The 18,653-nt window shown below is 27.9% G+C and overlaps 1 protein-coding gene across 1 annotated transcript in view; it reads left to right on the top strand.

Annotated features, from left to right (window-relative positions):
- LOC112596477 (ubiquitin carboxyl-terminal hydrolase 48-like) overlaps window positions 1–18,653 on the top strand; it is a 38,256-nt gene continuing 19,603 nt past the window's right edge. Inside the window, exons 1-13 of the mRNA XM_025342177.1 lie at window positions 1–739; window positions 1,149–1,355; window positions 1,470–1,680; window positions 1,764–1,879; window positions 1,951–2,193; window positions 2,263–2,441; window positions 2,514–3,076; window positions 3,148–3,323; window positions 4,235–4,899; window positions 4,979–5,103; window positions 5,169–5,344; window positions 11,911–12,027; window positions 17,780–17,892. Coding sequence (XP_025197962.1) covers window positions 603–739; window positions 1,149–1,355; window positions 1,470–1,680; window positions 1,764–1,879; window positions 1,951–2,193; window positions 2,263–2,441; window positions 2,514–3,076; window positions 3,148–3,323; window positions 4,235–4,899; window positions 4,979–5,103; window positions 5,169–5,344; window positions 11,911–12,027; window positions 17,780–17,892 — 3,028 coding nt within the window. The 5' untranslated portion in view covers window positions 1–602. The remainder of the gene's footprint in view (window positions 740–1,148; window positions 1,356–1,469; window positions 1,681–1,763; window positions 1,880–1,950; window positions 2,194–2,262; window positions 2,442–2,513; window positions 3,077–3,147; window positions 3,324–4,234; window positions 4,900–4,978; window positions 5,104–5,168; window positions 5,345–11,910; window positions 12,028–17,779; window positions 17,893–18,653) is intronic.

Genomic DNA, 18,653 nt, shown 5'->3' with positions numbered 1-18,653 from the left:
ACACGCGTGTATATATATATATATACTTAAGTATATTTACGTGTGATATTAATAAAAATATCGGTTTGATTATATTTGTGAAAAACCAATATCTGTCGGCTTTACAGTAATTAATAGTGTTGTTGATGGTTAATTGTTATTGGTTACTGTAGATCAACCAAAATATGTCAACCCGCGATCTGTTACCAAACGGCTGTACGACAACAACAACAACAGTATTATAGCAACTCAAAATATTACCGTCGTTGTATGGATCTGAAACCGTACACGGCAGTGGTTAATGGTTATTGGCTACGAACTGATCTTACTGATCAAAGTACGATCGTCGGTGTTGCCGGTTTAACCCCATCCGATCGGGCGCGTGAGCTTTGTGCTTAAGTGTTTTAGATTAAAACTATTTTGAAGTTCTTTTTATCTTCTCAATAACGACGACGACGACGATAGAGCAGCAGCGATTCGGAACGGTTTCCTCCCGACGTTTATCATATCGGCCGGTCGCGGAGTCATTGCTAAATCAGAAGATTAGAGGTACCGGTTAACGAATCCGTTTTAGGCCCTCAGGTCTTCGTGCTTTTTCATCGTATGTAGAGGGTGGGTACGACATGTCCAAGAAAAAAGATCACGAGAGAAAGAGTCAGTGGGCATGGGCCGAAAACATACACCCCAACAACATCGAATTCGAACACGTACTCAAAGCATATCGCATCGGGCTGCCCAACTGCAAACCTCTGTCTTGCCGGTAAGTTCGACCCCTTTAATATTTTGTTGGACTTTTGTTCCATAGTCTCCTTTCCAACATTCATCGTATTTTTAACTATATTTCTGATTCTTCTCGAAATCATTGAGTCACTTGTATTTAGTAAGTCATGCACAGTTTTAAATCCTTGTTATATGACAAATTATGTACATAATCATAGTTTTGTGGTTATGCATGATTTTCATACATTTAATGGAGAAATTATTTTTAATTATTTTAAATTGATGTAATTTAATGCATTAAAAACAAGTCGAAAGAACTATGTAAAATTTAAAATACTGGTTTACTCTGCTTAAATTAAAAAAAAAAAAAAGTAATTTCATAACCTGGAAAACATTTTTAATTAAACTCATTTATTCAATTGTTTGAATTGTAAATCTTTGGTTTTTAGTCGTAATTGCAAAAATAATCCATACTGTCTATCTGGTCTGGGTGAGCAACGATGGCTTCAAGACAAAGTTCGTACACCTGTTGATGATTATGAAGATCCAGAGCTTGAACGACGACAAAACAATAAATTTGTTGGTTTAAAAAATTTGGGTGCAACATGTTATATTAACAGTCTCTTACAGTTATGGTTCCATAATATTAACTTCAGGTAAACATCCATTATTTTATTTAAGTTAGTATTTTATGTTTGATTTTGGTTTAATATGTTTTATAAAAATTAATTTGCTCATAATGATAATCGTCTTGTTATTTTAATTTTTAGAAAAGCGATATTTAATTGGAAACCAGAAGAAGATTCAACTGAAAGTCAAAACAAGTCTCTTTACATTGAAAACTCGTATGTACCAGAGACTAGTGTTGGTCATCTACAACTAGTATTTGCTTTAATGCAATTTGGTAAACAACGTTCAGTAGACCCTGAAGACTTCATCACAACTTTAAGAATTAATACTGCTCTTCAACAGGATGCTCATGTAAGGTTTTTAGTCAAGTAATATTGACAATATTGAGAAATAATTGACTCTAGGTAATTAAATAAAATTGTATTGAAATTCAGGAATTTTCAAATTTGTTCCTATCAGTCTTAGAAAACAAGTTCAGCACACAATCTGATGCGTCTGTCAGAGATATGGTTAAAGATAATTTTCTTGGTGAATATAAATATGTGACTACGTATGTACTATTATTGAATAATGTCTAATGAATTAAAACAGTAAATACATATATAATTCTTTTTTTTATAGGTGTTTAAAATGTAAGACTAAGTCCACACGTCCATCAACATTTTATGAACTCGATTTAAATATTAAAGGTCATAAAACATTAAATGAAAGTTTACAAGAGTTTTTAAAAGAAGAGCATTTAACTGGAGATGATCAGTACTATTGTGATCATTGTAATTGTAAACAAGATGCTGTTCGAAAAATATGTTTAACTACTTTACCTCCAGTGCTAAATATTCAACTAATGCGTTTTGTTTATGATAGGTATGTTTTCTAATCAATATTGTAATAAAATAAATTTTAATGTTCTATATAAATTATTATTTTTTTTAGACAAACGATGCAGAAAAAAAAATTAAACACCTATATACAATTTTCACAAACATTAGATATGGCTCAGTATTTAAATTTACCTGTTGATCTTAATGAATCATCAAGGGAAAAACATATGTACCATTTATGCGCAGTCCTTATACATAAAGGTTCAAGTGCATACTCTGGTCATTATATTGGTTAGTTTTCCATATTATTTCATATAATTATGCGATTTCAGTAGAATGATTGTATTTTTTTTTATATTGCAGCTCATATTAAAGACATTGCCGCTGAAGAATGGTATAAAATGAATGATGAAAATGTTGAAAAACTAAAAGGTAAAGGTTTAAATTTGTGCACAGAAGATGAATTTAAATTAAATGGTTCAAAAGTTACTAAAGCTCCCAAGATTCAAAAAGGTATGCTACAAACAAACAATGCTTATATGTTGGTTTATATGCATCATACCATGATAACAAAACTAAAAACTGAATCGTCTAACTGGGAGTTGTCACCAAGACTGATTCACCTTGTGGAGGCTCGTAATAATAACTTTGAGAATACAATATTAAATATTAAGAGTAATCGAGAGTATGTAGAAGATAAAGATAAAGTATTTGTTGAACAAATGTTGAATTTAATAACTGAAATGAACTCGGTATCTGTAAAAGAAAAAAATAAGGAAGCTATTTCATTACAGTGGCTTAATTATTGGTTTAAAATCACACCAAATCAGAATGTCAAAGAAATAAGCAACTGTGCAATATTATGTAAACATAATTTACTTGATCCTGATAAAGTGCATGAAGCCAAATACATTGGAACAGAATTAGTACGTATGAATAAGCATAAAATGCATGTATATTTATATGTTACTTGATGTTATTTAATTTTTACTTTCAGGCAGATAAATTGTATGGTATATATCAAGGGGGTCCAAGGCTAAAATTAAATTCATCATTATGTTGGAAATGTGTAAGAAATAAATGTGCCTTATTATACACTAAAGCATTGACTACTGAACAAAATAAAACTATCAACAGTGTTTTACATAGTTGGAATCCGAATCATAGTGCAGAGTGAGTATTATAAAATTTAATTAAGAAATGGATTTTTTTATAATTTGAATAGAAAAATAAATATTATATCATGTAAATAAAATATTTATCATTAATTATTAATTAAAATATGCATTTAAAACAAAACAGAAGTGTCTTTAAAAGTTTTATAGAAGTACAAATTGCTTAAGTATATAGTTTATATGTTTTTTAACAGTGGCGTGATATATATATATATATATTTCAGCTATATGAGTATAACATAACTAAGTTTATTTTAAATCTATAGTATGATGTTCCTAATTTTTTAAAATACTTGAAAACAAGTTAGTTTTTTTGTGACTGTGTGCAGCGTCAGATAGACAATTTTTTGCACTATTGAGTTTTAGGATTATTAACATTTGATACAGGTATTGCTACTGTATAGTTTAACAATTCATCTGTATAATATTTTATACTTATCATGATTATAATAAAAATAAAATTATAAACAAACACTCAAAACCAGCCTGTATTTTGTAGCTAGTAGTTCACTGGCCCGGACTATGCTACCATGGTTTTATGACCACTTACATTCAAATAATTTTATTTATTTATAAATATATCATTTTTTTTTTTTTTATCAGAATTTATTTAGGCATCTCATTTTAACAAATATATTTTGATATTATAAAAATCAGTTCATAACTTATTTTATTTTAATTTATTAAATCATTAGAATGTTACTACTGTATTTTTTTTTCGTTTTTTTAATATCATACATAATTAAAACTTATTAACCTTTCAATCATTCATTTGGTAAATTCAATTTCTGGTTGTGTAGTACATTGATGTAAATTAAATACTTCATTGGAATTTGAATTGACTCATCTGATTATAAAATAATATTTGTGTTAAACCTTGTAAAATTTATTTTTAATTTTATTTTGTAGTGATGAAAATCAAGAAAAAAGTTACTGGGTGGGAAAAGATTCATTAAAAAGTTGGCGACGAATGTACTTGGAATTGTTTGAATATTTTGTTAATAACCATGATATACCTCCAAACACAGCACTGCCTCTTAATCCAGATCTGTTATCAGTAGTATGTGATCCTTCTAGCAGTTTTGTTGAAGATAAAAAATTTTTTAAGTCTAAAGATCGAAGCCGATATATTAAAATGGAAGGGATAACTTTAGAATCTATTGATGGATGTCGGAAACTTGCTCATTTGTTTGTTAATAATTCTATATCAATTTTCAAAATTTTAAAGCTCAATGATTTCAAACCTTTTCATTATTCATTGTTGGAATTAGAATCAGTCTTAGAAGAAATGACAAATATATTGTCTTCAGTTATTGCTAAAAAAGTTAATGACGAATTAGCCAATGAAGAGCAAAAATATGATAATAATAAAATAGATAATTCAAAGAATATATCTGAGTGTTTAACTCCAAATGAAAGTGGATCAAAAACAGACGATGAGCACAAAGAAGATGATGTTGAGGATAACAGTCATGAAGAAAAAGATAAGCATGATGATTCTGATTCCTTTGATAACAAAAACGATACTGAGTATATGTCATGGGGATTCAATGAAGATATAACATGTTCACATGGTAGGTTTATAATAAACATTTTTTGTTTTCAATGTTTTCACTTATAAGGTATGACTAATTTATTTTTTATATATAATAGGGAACTTGACTATTGAGAACAACACTAGGAGATTGGTTCCAGAAGTAGTAAAAAGTATACTTCATTCATATTTTCCTAAAGCACCAATATTTGCTAATGATATAGAACCTTGTAATATATGTTTAGTAAGTAATAGGATTCTTAAATATATTTTGACCCATAATTAATTTACTATTGATTCAAATTATAGAATATGCATAATCAAGATGAAATTACTAAAAATTTACATAAGCAGTCCGCTATTTCAGAAAAAGAATTGCTAAGTGATTTACTGTGGAATAAAAAAAGACCTGTTCCTTCTCAAGAAAATTCTCCATATCCTTGCGTTTCTAAGAATTTTTTAGAATCTTGGAGAAAATTTGTGAGGTAATAAAAAATGATATCATTATTTAGTATTAATTTGTTGCTTGTAAAAATTGTGTATAATATACAGTAAAACCTCTCTATAACAGACCCTCTATTAAACAGAATCCTCCTTATAACGGAAAATGTCAATAGTCCCGGTGTAAATAATATATAATTTTCTACCTCTCTATGACGGAAAACTCTTTATAACGGAAATAATGTTGGTCCCAAATGATTTCGTTATAGAGAGGTTTTACTGTATATCATAACTAGAAAGATGCTTAGAATTTTTACCATAATTCATATATTAATTGGTTTTGTATGAAGTTCTAATTGATTTTCATTCTGTGTTTTGAATTATTCATAATTTCCTTTTAAGTATCTTACTATAATGTGCTATATGTATAAAATTGATTTATGAATTTGAATTTTTTACAACTTAAATATCTTCCATCTTATTTAATTTGTGAATTATATCATGTCCTTGATTAATTTTGGATTAAGAATTCTGCTAAGTAATGAATAAATTTATTTTTGATATTGGTTTTTAGTTGTGAATGTGAAAATGGTCTTGGTAAAATTAGTCATCCAATGGTATAAATTAAAAATTGATGGAGCAGAAATTGTATTTTGTCGATATTTTTTAATTTTATTATTGTTGGAACAAATAGGTGTTTTAAAATTTGTATTGTTCTAAATTTTGAGATCCAGGTGTGGTGTAAAAATATATCAATTTCCAGTTTCTTTTGTATCAATTAGAAATAATCTTTTTCTTATGTTATATTTTATCAATTATCAATAAAAAATTAATGTAATAATACACATTCAATTTAAATTAGGTAATTATTTTAATAAAATGCCCAATATTAAGAACAATTTGACTTAAAAAAAAATTGATGAATCATAATTTTTACATTTTAAATTACCTTTAAATTTGTCATATTTATGATGTTAAAACCATTGTCAAATTTTAATTTTTATATGACCATAAGTATTTTTAATATTTTTAGTTTTTAAGTTTTGGATCAGTATAATTAAGTACAACTCACTGGATCTATCATTAAATATTGGTTCTTATATTATCTGATACATCAGCCTACGTTAAAATATTTAAAAAGTTGGTACCTATATAAATTTACTTAATCTTTATTAATATATTATATAATATGTTCTTATAAGTTATAACACGTAATTTATTACTTTTAGTAAATAATGAACCATTCTGGTCAACCTTGATTATTGAGTAACAAAATATTAACAAATATAATTATGTATTGTATTTAATCGTATGTAAACATTTTGATTTTTTAACAAAATTAATTTTTTTCCAAAATCCAATTTAGTTTTAAAATTAGTTCAGATATCACGCTTAAAATTTGTTAAAAAATAGAAATTTTAACCTTATATTTTTATGCTAGTAACATAATCAAAATATATTATTTTAGAGTTAAAAATTTGAATGACAAATATGTATATATATATATATATATTTGAGTTATTTATAAGTACAGGAAACATGAATTTAAATTTTATTGACAGATATGTTTTTAAATTTAAAAATGTACCTTGAAACCTGTTGTTACCTACTTGATAGTTGATGTCTAACTTATAATAACGTCTAACTCGCATCACTATGATTATATTAATAAATTAATGGTTTCTATTTGTAATAAAATTTTTCTATTTTAGACTAACTACACTATTGCATTTTTTTTATTGCGAGCAAAAACCATTAATTAGACTAGTCGTCACGTAATGACAGACCTATTCGAGTGATCGATCCCGTGTGAAGTGGTAATAATGAACGCACGTTGAAGTTACACATGATTCTTCATTATCTACTACACACAGCCCCTAGTGTAATTCTTTACACATTTCGTTGAACAACGCGTGAATGACAGCCTGTGGTGTCAGTGACGAATAGCTACACCATCGAACTAATTGTGTGAAATAAATCAATCTTAATCAATTTTCTTCCCTGATTATGTATACATATAGTCTGTTGTGATAAATATGAGATTCCTTAGTAGTGTTTTTCTTTCTTTTTTTAAAATAAATTTACTTATATTTGCGTGATAAAATGAAGAGGAGGACCTAGTAAAACGCATCATAGCTAAAAGAGATTTGGTGAATCGGTAGTGAGGAGGATACCCAATAAATCAGAATTCAATTTTGAAGGGTAAAAATAAGGATGATTTGTGGCTCGAGCAGAGTCAACAACAAATACAAAACCACAGACTGTTGCAATATAATAATACATATATATATGTACTAGATCCTATGTCTGTATATACGTAAAAGTAATATAAAGCGCATTAAATCTCCATGTGTCAAAATATTGTTCCCGAAAAGCAGTGATATCTGCCCATTCGGCAAATTGTGATCGTGGACGAAAGAAGAAAAAATAAAAAAGTTAAAATAAACAAAACATATTTTTTAACCAAATGTTACGTCGAGTTTTGAGTTTCGATTAAATAGCGTTATTATAATATTTTATGATGTAATATACTTGAAAGAACCGTAAATATTTTTACTATTACTCATTCACAATGATATTCAAGTAAAAAGTTATTTAAAATAAATTTTCTAGCTGCATGCTGCATAATGTTTTGTTTGTTGAATATTTTCGTATTAGTATACATATTAATTTTTAATACTAGGCATCTATTTAGTTATTTAGAACTAATAGCCTCTTCTTAAACCTGATTCGACCTTAAATTTATTTTTGTGCTATTTATAATTCATATATACTATTACTCCATAATTTTCCTGTTACTAGGTACACGTAGATCGCTGTACTTAAATGAATTGGATAGAATAAAAATATTACGTTCTTATTTCTAATTAGTTTTACAAAAAGGATTATCTGCCTTTTTCGTTATAATTCCGTTGACCAGAATGCGTAAAAATTTGATATTCACATGGTACTTGTCTCGACCTGACATGCACTCTCCCTCCATATCCCTGTTCTTCTAACCCGTTAAATCCTTTAAATTCAAAGGATTTATTTTTACGAGGGTTCATTGCCACCTCTGAAACCTGTGACGTCTGCCCCTGGATTTTATCTGTCAAAATGACATTCGCTGTATTCTTATAGCCCAACAAGTCTAATATTACAAATGCATGTCGTTTAGAAATAATTAAATGGCTATGTAATATTATTACGTGTATGTGCTTTGTAGTACTGAATAATACTTTACTTTTGTTACGTATTATATTTACACAATTCGTATTGCTGGGTTGTATGTAAAGCAAGTGCATATATTCTATTATTAAAAAAAAATCACTAGGTTCTTAACTAGTCAATATAACAGTATAATATAATATTGTTGGCTTTAATGTGTTTTTAGACATTTAATAGAGTTTTAAATTCGATAGTGTATTATTTGTTCAAAACTATAAAAAGTTTGCAGTTATTTATTTTGATTTACTTTACATATTAGAAAAAATGTACAGTGATAAGCTTAAAATAAAAATAATTAGATTACATTTTTATTTGATATTTCATGTTAGATATTGAATATGTTGATATATTTGAAAATAGGTTGATTGTAGTAGTAGGGTCTGGACTGAATCATTTCATTTATTATGTAGTGTACTTGTATTATAGAATTCTTTATTATTTAAAATTCTAGTTCATACTTTGTAAAATAAAAAATCTCTTGACGAGTTGGAAGGTTTCTGGTGTGTCACAAAACTATTTGTTTATTTTATTTTTTGAGTTTTACTGGTTTATAAACTCGCAAACAATCAAGCTACGGTACAGTGGGTCGGCGCGGAAAATCAGATTTAACAAGCATGAATAGCTTTTAACCTTTCGAACTTCTAACCAGCTTTTCTTTACACTTGGTTCGCGTTGAATAAGTAAAATTCTTTCGGAACGCTCTCTGCTGCTCTCTTCTGAGAGTATACCTCCGTCTCCAATACACATTGTATTGTGATCGGAGAACTATTACAGCGGACTTTCTGGCGGCGTATTATTATGGTTGTAGAAATGACGATATTGCATCGCCTTTAGCGCCCCCCTTCCCTCATCCTTATCCACATGTGTATGCATATATATAGCTTCCATCACCTCGAGCTGGTATAATTAATCAAAAATGTTGTCGGAGGACAATGTGATGTCGAAAAGGAGAGGGGACGCCTTTGCTGTATTGTTATACAGGCATCGTTATGTGTAATTAATAATTCACACTTAATTAGTCAGAAGATATTCGGGTTGTGGTCAGAGAACCATTGAGAGGAGGGACACGTCGAACAATACTTGACGAAATTACGAGCTGCCTTCTCTCTGCTGCTTGACGACTTTTCATTTTAAGAGCGGCAACGAGAAAAGGGCCTTTCCCAAATTATTAGACGGTGTATAATAATTATTCAAAATCCGGTGTTGTGTGTGGCTAAGTTTTTGCGTGTTCGTTCGGACGTTAAGGATCGTTTATAAATTACTTTATCACTGCACATACACAAAGGAAGGCTGTCCACTGGCCTGCAAATGAGCGTGTGTGTGTGTTGTGGTGGTGGTATGATTAAACCGTTTCCTGCGAACGTTGAGCGAGAATGCAGGCAGCTATATCTTTTATCGGGTCGTGGTTACAATATAATAACGGACGATGAGATAATGCGAAAAAAAGGCGTCTCGTCGTTATTTGTCGTGGGCGTAAGCTGTATAATAATGATTTGTCTAATGAAAAATACATTATCATTTAGCTATATTTAACCACGTCGTATTAGATTTCATTTTAATCACTATTTTTACTGGATTAAATGCAGTTTATCGAATTTATACATTTTTGATTATACTAGTCTATACTTGTGTAAGAGCTTTCAATAATAATAAGAAATAAGCAAACCAACGGTGAGAGAAAATATAAAAATAGTCACTGTTCTGCGTACAAATTGTATGAATATATTGTTTTGTATATTATTATTATTAAACTGAAGTATAAAAACAAATCTGCGCACACATACAACGGTGTAGAAGTGAAACGGTGAGAGGGTAGCAAAGTACAGGCAATTGTCGTGCGACCGTGTCCTCGTAAACGACCGGAAATCTTTATTGGAAAACAGGAGCGGGTAAAGCTACACGTACATTTGTTTGATGGGTTTTCACCTACACCGCGTTCGTTGGCCGGGTTTATATACCGCTTCGGACTTGTGTCGACCGCAGCGTACCGCTCTCATCTTCGAAGGAAGGGTGCGCGGCGGTATGCCCTTATATACCACACTACACTAAAACCACGTTTTACACTACAGTATTCTATGTATATGTATAGGGAATATAACCATAATATATTATATATATATATGTGTGTGTGTGTTTATGTACTATATTACGGCTGTGTATATGCTATTACACCGCTTGCGCGCTTTCTCCATCCCTGTGGGGCGCAGTTCAGTATATAATGTTGACTGATGGCAGGCCGTCTTCTACATGTGTTGCTCTGCCATAGTAGTTGGCCTCCACCTCTGTCGCAGTTTTCGAAGCTCTGAAAGACGACGTCGTTGTCGTCATTGTCGATGGGTCACGCCGAAACTATGCGTATATATACAGGGCGCTCGCGAGATAGGGTGAAAAATGGTACCGAGGGGGACTCGTGGCGATCGTCCAGATGAATTGCCAGCTATCAAGGCTCGCCACTGATCGTAGTGCGTGTGTGTGTGTGTGTGTGTGCTAATGACGTTACACGCCGTCGCCACTCTGACCCTACCAACAAAACGTATCATTTCTCAAACGACCCGAAGCTACTGCCTCCCCATATCTACCTATACTTCTTGAGTTCCCCGTGTATGTTCAGCGCGAATGTGTATCTCATCTCCTGTGTACGAGAGAGCATTTTTCCAATTTTCTTTTTTTTTATTATCATTTCGAGCTTTAGTCATACGTGACCAACTTATGTGACTTAACCTAACTAACATTGGGCATTTTGATTAATAGACATGTATAGAAATACATATTTGAATGTTAAATTTTCAAAAAATTTATAAAAATGTATTTGACCCTAGTCCTTTTACAGAGTTACTACAGACCTTTCTTTCTACGTGACTACCAATTTTCTTTCTATTCCCATTAAATAAAAATGGTTATTTATTTATTTAATTGACATAACATATTATATGAAATCTCAAAGAAAAATATATTACGCAGTACATAACGCATAGTTCAATATTTTAATAAAATATATATTATATTAAAATTAGCGCTTTATGTCATTTGTAATACTCGTATTTATAGGCTATTATATTTTTTTAGAAAATTTGTATTTAAAAATACATTTTCTAAGATTTATTTTTGAGTTTGATTACAAATTGATATTTAGATATCCTGTACTTAACGTACTTTATTATATGTATGACTGTACAACTATATACGTTTACCTTTCCGACCTATTGAATTTTAATATTATGTAAGTGGATAGATAAATCCTACTGTAGAGTAGTAGTTTTACCTATATAATAATTAATATGTCTTGTTTATATTGTTTTGCTAAGTGTATTGAATATAATTCTTAGCTGTTATCGTACGTCAATTATATTTTTAAATTTGTTGTTTTATACTTTTAATATTTATGATAATATATCTATTATAGAAATTCATCTAAAGAACCAAGACCGCAATCAATCGTAAACGAAGCACTTCTCTGCAAAGAACATACTGGATTGTTATTTGAACCACCTTCGAATTTGTATTCGACTGAACAAAATCCGTAAGTAATAATGAGTTTATTAATTAGTAATATTAGTATATTTTATATTCTTATAAATATTAGTTGTGTTTTTTATTAAAAATGTCTACTATTGTTCAAATGCTAGGTATTCGTTAGTAGTAATAACGACTAAGTGTTTTCTCAATATTTATTAATTATAAAATTCAAGAAATATAAGTATTATTAATTTTTTTAGCAGCTCACAAATTATTATTATACTTTTATAACTTTATTGTTGTTTCTTCGTGTAATATTATATCTAGTCGTTTGAGTAAACAAAATATGACCTTATAGTAGGTTAGGTTAGGTGTTTCACTGTACCGTATACCTAATCGTTTTCTTAACTTGGTTTTATACATATTTATATACTAATTTTTTTAAATTTTTTTTTAAAAAAAAAGAATACATTTTTGGAGAATTCATAGTTCTTTTCTTGAAGAATGTACAAATGTATTAAAACATCTAATATGATATTGAAATAAAAATAACAAAAAAATGTTCGAATAAAAGTTTTTATACTTTTTTATATTGAAATATTTTAAAAAATTATCTTAAGTTTTAAATTTAAAAAATAATTGCGTGATTTATATATTATACACAATTCTGTGCCTTTGATTATAATAATAATATTTGATAATCGAATAATATTTTTTGTTTCATAAAATTAAAACTCTTCATTTTCAATTATAGAAGAAAACATAATCCAGAGTTTTTAAATTTAGCTAAAAATTATACGAAAGTCGACCCGTTACTGATTATTTATTTTTCATGAAGTGTTTAGTTCCTTTAAAAATAGCATAAATTTTATGTTAAGTTATTATAATATTATAGTTATTTAATGATTTTAGTATATATGGTGTGCTTAAGCTATTTATTTAACATTTTTTATTAAAACTAGAAAAAAGTAGAGAAGTGATGCAACTAAGTTTTCAAGAATGCACAATTTATATTTATCTTCAATATTTAGAGAGATAAAAACGTACATTTTTAGTAGTAAATTATGGTTGGTACTTAGATGGTCAAAAATAAAAAATTGGCGATACTTAATGCGTTTATCATTTAATAGCTAAAAATCAATTAAACACAGTATACAGTAATAAGATTCCTCATAAGTTCTGAATCTTTAAAATACATTTATTAAACAACTTTATTTTATTAGTCTTTGAAGTTCAAATTTAATTCAATGATTTTTCCAATAGATTTTAGTTATTTTGTTGGAATTTAAAAAATAAATATTAACCTTGCAAAAATATAAGTATTGTGCTAATAGTATTTATTACTTGTATATTATCATTTTCTTCACACGATTTTGATAATATTTTGACTAATTTTATGCTATATATTTGGAGGTACTTAAATATTCCACTTTTTTAGTTTATTTCAATATATATATATAATATTTATCATAATATGATTTTCTTCTGAGTGAATCTTTAAAATTTTTAACAAGCAAGGTTTATCTTAAGTTTCTAATTGTAATTAAAAAGGGTAGACAAGTAAGTTTCGTTTTGCGGCACAATAGGTGTTGAGTAGGTTACTATTATGGACTTAAATTCAATGATATACCTATTAGTGTATACAAACAACGTTTTTGAGCCTAAATAGTTTGTCAGCCTATATCATAAATTATATTTCACATGTTTTTTTTTTTTTTTTTTTTGATATACTTAACTGTTAAAGTTATTTAATTCATTTATGGTAGGTGGATATAAATTTGTCTGAAATATTGCATTTACTATATTATTAGTATTTAATTATTATAATAATATATATTTTTACCATATTATATTAATATATGTAACACTGAATTTATCAACATTTTTATTTAAATACCGTAAAGATAATATCAAAATATAAATCAAAAATATCAATACATATAGTAAAATTCATTTCAATATAATTTATGCATAAATTTAAGTCCATATATGAATAATGTTTTTATATTTTAATAAAATAATATTATTTATCGTTGAAATACGTAATTTAATCCAAATTTAAACTTCAAATGTATATAAATAAAATTGTGCATAATATGTATTTTTAATACTTTAATATAACTATAAGAACAATTTGTATGTGATTTTGTATTACATTTTCAAGAACTTTGATCCAACAAATATTTTTTAATCGTCATTCTTCGAACAAAAGTTTTAAAAAATTGAAAATTTCTGATGCCTTCAACCGATTTCTCTGTTTATTTTTAATGCAGAGCAGTCCAGAAAATAATATATAATAATAATTTAATCTTAATATATAGAAATAAAATTATGTTATTGGTTTAAATAGTGACATAAGTTTCATTACCTTTGTAATGTAAATTTATAAATGAAAAACGTACCTACTCTACACGATTGTGTTATGCTTTTTCAAAGAAAAATTAAATATTTAAAATATTTTTAAATTTTGTAAGTATGGCTTGAGAACCATCAGTAGCCTATATGATTGGTAATAATTTATTGATAAAATTGAAATAAGACGCTTGTTTAAAACCTAATACACAGCAGAGCGAATTCTTTAGTAATCTGTGTGTTTTTTAATGCGACAGTACTTTATATTTATATACCAACAACACGGTGATATCGTTCTTTCGAGTGGAAAACTGCGAAACTTTTGGTGTAAAAGTAGGAACTAGCGCGTGGTGTAGTTTCACCTTCCATTTTAGTAACTCTTCCACCATCGTCTTCACGATGACTGAACGACATTCTAACCAACAGAGCGATGTTGTGGTGTCAACTTCTACATTTCTCCACCCCAATTCACTCAAAACTCACCCCATTCGTTCCACAGGTTTTTGTTGTCTTCGATGCGATCAACTGTAGTTTTTAATTAATTAATTCTGTTCATCGTATTCACTCGACGGGTCAAGTTATTCGGTAAGTAAAAACCCACGTCGCTGCTATCGTCGTTGTTAGAGTAGTATAATATTATTATTATTACTAGAGCGTTGGGTAGAAAATTATATATTATAATATTTTCAGTCTGTTCAAAATGGTTTTTAATAGCTGGGCGGGTTGTCGTGCGTGTGCGTCTATATTTCTCGAAAGAAGGGGTACGGGGCGCAAAATAATCTTATTGGCTTCTGCGACCGCCGTTGTTTCTAGCGGATGTGCCGTAGTCCGGAGGAGAGGAATTTAACGTGACGGTGATTATGCAAATGTACACTGAGTGCCTGCCGTGGCGACTATGCAAATCGTCGTGCCCATAGGAGATGTGTTTTTGTCAGCTGCCGTCAGTATTTAACAAATTATCCAATTAATTAAGTATTATCGTCGTCACTGCAACCGCACCCTTCCTGTTTACGTGGGTGGGGCGAGTGTATCCTCGAGACCTCGACGCCGTGGTTGCCGTGTTTTGGTGGTTACACTGTCGTGGACGATGTGTGCCGTAATGAAGTTGGCCAATACATAATAATATAATATATTACATTTGAATGTTGCTACTCTTTTTAAATCCTTTTTTGTAAAATATACATTAGATTAATATATATATAGCCACATAAATAAAATAACTACCCGTTTGCTAAATTTATTTTTCTCGTGTAAATGAAACCTTTAGTGTGTACAGAAAATCACTTAAAGTTCATATTTTTTTTGTTTTTTTTTTTTATTCTGAGTAGAGCGATATATTAATTTAATAATATCTAAGTATAGATTTTACAATGATGTGTTTTATTTGTATATTTGTACATGATAAGTAGTCGATTTAATGTTTTGATTTTTAAAAATAGAAATAGTTTTGGTAGAAAACTGGATCTAGTTGGTACTTTAGGGGGTCAAAAGTAAAAAAAAAAAATAGTATAAAAGTAAATTTTTTAATCGGTAAAAACTGACGGATAAAAATTATAAAAAAACGGGGATTTTAGTATTAATTTAATTTAATTTAAACAAAAGAATATTTTCAATCTGTAATTTTTATACATATTAAGAAAATTTGATAAATAAAGAAAATAACATGAAAAACGCTAGAAGGGAGGTTCACTAGTGTTGAAACACTCAGACTTGGAGGATAGAGAAGTTTTTTTAGTTAATACAGTCGGGATTTAAAAGATCTCGTCACAAATATTTTTTTGATATACGTAGTAAGATATTTAATTTTTATAGGTGTTTGTAGTTGTAAGTAAAGACTATTTAAAATTTTAAGTCTTTGTGTAATGAGAAGTTTGAGGTGTATAATGACTCAGATATTTTTTGGCGAATAGAGATTGACTGGAAGGCCTGTGTGATATGTTTTTGGGAAGGTTTGGCATATCCCCGCATATATTTGGGGACCATAAGCCCAGATAGGTTTTAGCATTCAGTTATGTATTAATAATTTGTAGTTCATCAAGAACTGAACTTGAGAATGGAGCGTGATAGATGAAGTTTAGTGTTAGAATCACTCTTTTAGTATTTATGTATGTGTGAACTCCAAGTTAGACGCTTGTTTAAGATTAGACCTAGATATTTAGTTTGAATTGTTGTTGGGATTTGGTCATTTTGAAAGTAAATTTCAGGTAGGAAACCCTTTTTTTAGAAATAAAGGGATGTGAAATCATAAATTGTAAAGGACTTAATAAGGGATTTTTACACGATTGTTTTTTTTTGTGTAACTTGAGAACGAATAATTGTTTATTTACAATACAATTTTCAAAATATTTCAACTCTGTACTATTTATATAAGTTTCAGAAATTTTCAATTTTTAAAATTTTTTTTAAAGAATGTTAGTTAAAAATATTTGTTGGATCAAAGTTCTTGAAAATCTAATTCATGATTCTTCATAAATAATTCATACTGGAATCACAAAATATTAAAAATATACTAAGACAATTAATTTTTATTTATGTTTAAATTAAAATGTAGACGAAATTATGTATTTAGAGATACATAATATTATTTTGTTGTAATAAAAAAATATTTTTCTCAGGAACTTAAAAAACGTATGCACATTATATTACAAATTTTAGTAAAAGCAATGAAATTTTTGATTTCTTTTAAAATTTTATCTATTTATACTAGTATTATATTTTTACTGTTTTAGGTATTTACAGATAGATGATATTAAATTTTGAGCCATCTTTTTTAATACTGAAAGTAAAATGAATGACTTAAATAGTTACAGTAAAAATATATTACGATATATACTTAGTGATTGAGGTTGACCAGTATTTTCTCAGGATCGTTTTTCGTTTACATTGATTGGTATTATCATTGAATTGAAATTTTAACACAATAATAATAATGATCCATTCTGCACCTTATGTACTGCAGAGTTTAGGTATTTTTGTTTTTTGTATTTATTCACTTTTCAAATTGTTATTAACTTATTCTTTATTAGTTAATAGACTTTTTCTTTTTGGTTTTAAGATTAATATACTTATTTGTTAACAATTTTCTTTTAAATTGTCAACAAATTATACTATATAATTATTTTTTTTAATAAGCCACAATAATATACTATATTTTTTTTTTTTACTATATTAGTTAAATATTAGTTGATGGTAAAATGCCTTTTAAATTAATTATAAAAATCTAAAATAATTCGTTAAAAATATATTTAAATTGTTGTGCCTAATTCATATAATATTTTTTTGATTAAATTAATTTTGTTTTTAGTTTTTTTTTCTTAATTTTGTGTTTTAATTTTTTTTTTTCAAGTTAATTAACATTTTAAAATCATATGAGCTCATTCACTATAGTCTTTATTACGTAATAATATAACAACATAATTTTTACAATCTAAATCTAATAAAAAATTATAAAATCTGTATTTCAGAATAGCATTATTAACTAAAGAAGAATGGTCGATTCTTTCACGATGTTATGCAGCTGATTATGGAGTATACTTGTACTTTGGTGAACTTGGAATATTTACAACATCGAAACCAGGTAATTTATTAAATTTCTGATACAATTATTTCTACAAATTTTTAGTTGATAATTGGGTGTGATTAAGTTATTTAAATTGTTGTTTCATATTCATTTCATTTATAAATTTAGCTTAATAAATAATTTATTTTAAAGTTTTGAGTTTTAAACACAGTGTAAATATATACATTTATTACTAGTTTGTTGCTTATTCAATACATCATAATATTTCACATTACATTTTATTCTAATGTACATCGAAACAAGTATTTATAAAATTCCATTAATATAAATTTAGTAAAATAAAAATATTTAAAAATTCATTCTTCAAATCCTTGTATGTAAATTATTATAAACTAACTGTATTACATAAAACTAATTGGACTTAGTTCTATTTAAAAATAATGTCTTAAATATTTTATTGTATTATTATTTTTGAAGTAGCTACCACCAATCATTAAAATCTCTTTTTAATAACTTAAATTTATAATACTCGTTAGGTTTGTTAATTTTAATGTAAAAGTGATATTGTAACACTGTTTTGGTTTTTATTGTCTTTTCCCTCATTTTTCATATTATGTAAGTAAACAACACTAGAGGTTCGAGGTAAGCTGATTGTCGGCTTACCTGTAATACTACCCTATAAGGTTGTCTTTCATATCGTGAGTATTGTTCTTTGAGTTAATTTTATCTCAAAATATAGTTAGGTATAACACAAAAATAAAGTTAAAACTTAATTTTTTTTAATTTTTATTAATAAGTAGTAAGTAAGGTACGTACAA

The sequence above is a fragment of the Melanaphis sacchari genome, unplaced genomic scaffold (genome assembly GCF_002803265.2).
Source record: "Melanaphis sacchari strain LSU unplaced genomic scaffold, SCAv2.0 Contig31_pilon_pilon, whole genome shotgun sequence".
NCBI classification, from domain to species: Eukaryota; Metazoa; Arthropoda; class Insecta; order Hemiptera; family Aphididae; genus Melanaphis; species Melanaphis sacchari.
Note: the sequence above shows the minus strand (reverse complement) of the source record. Positions and strands in the feature narration are given on the sequence as shown.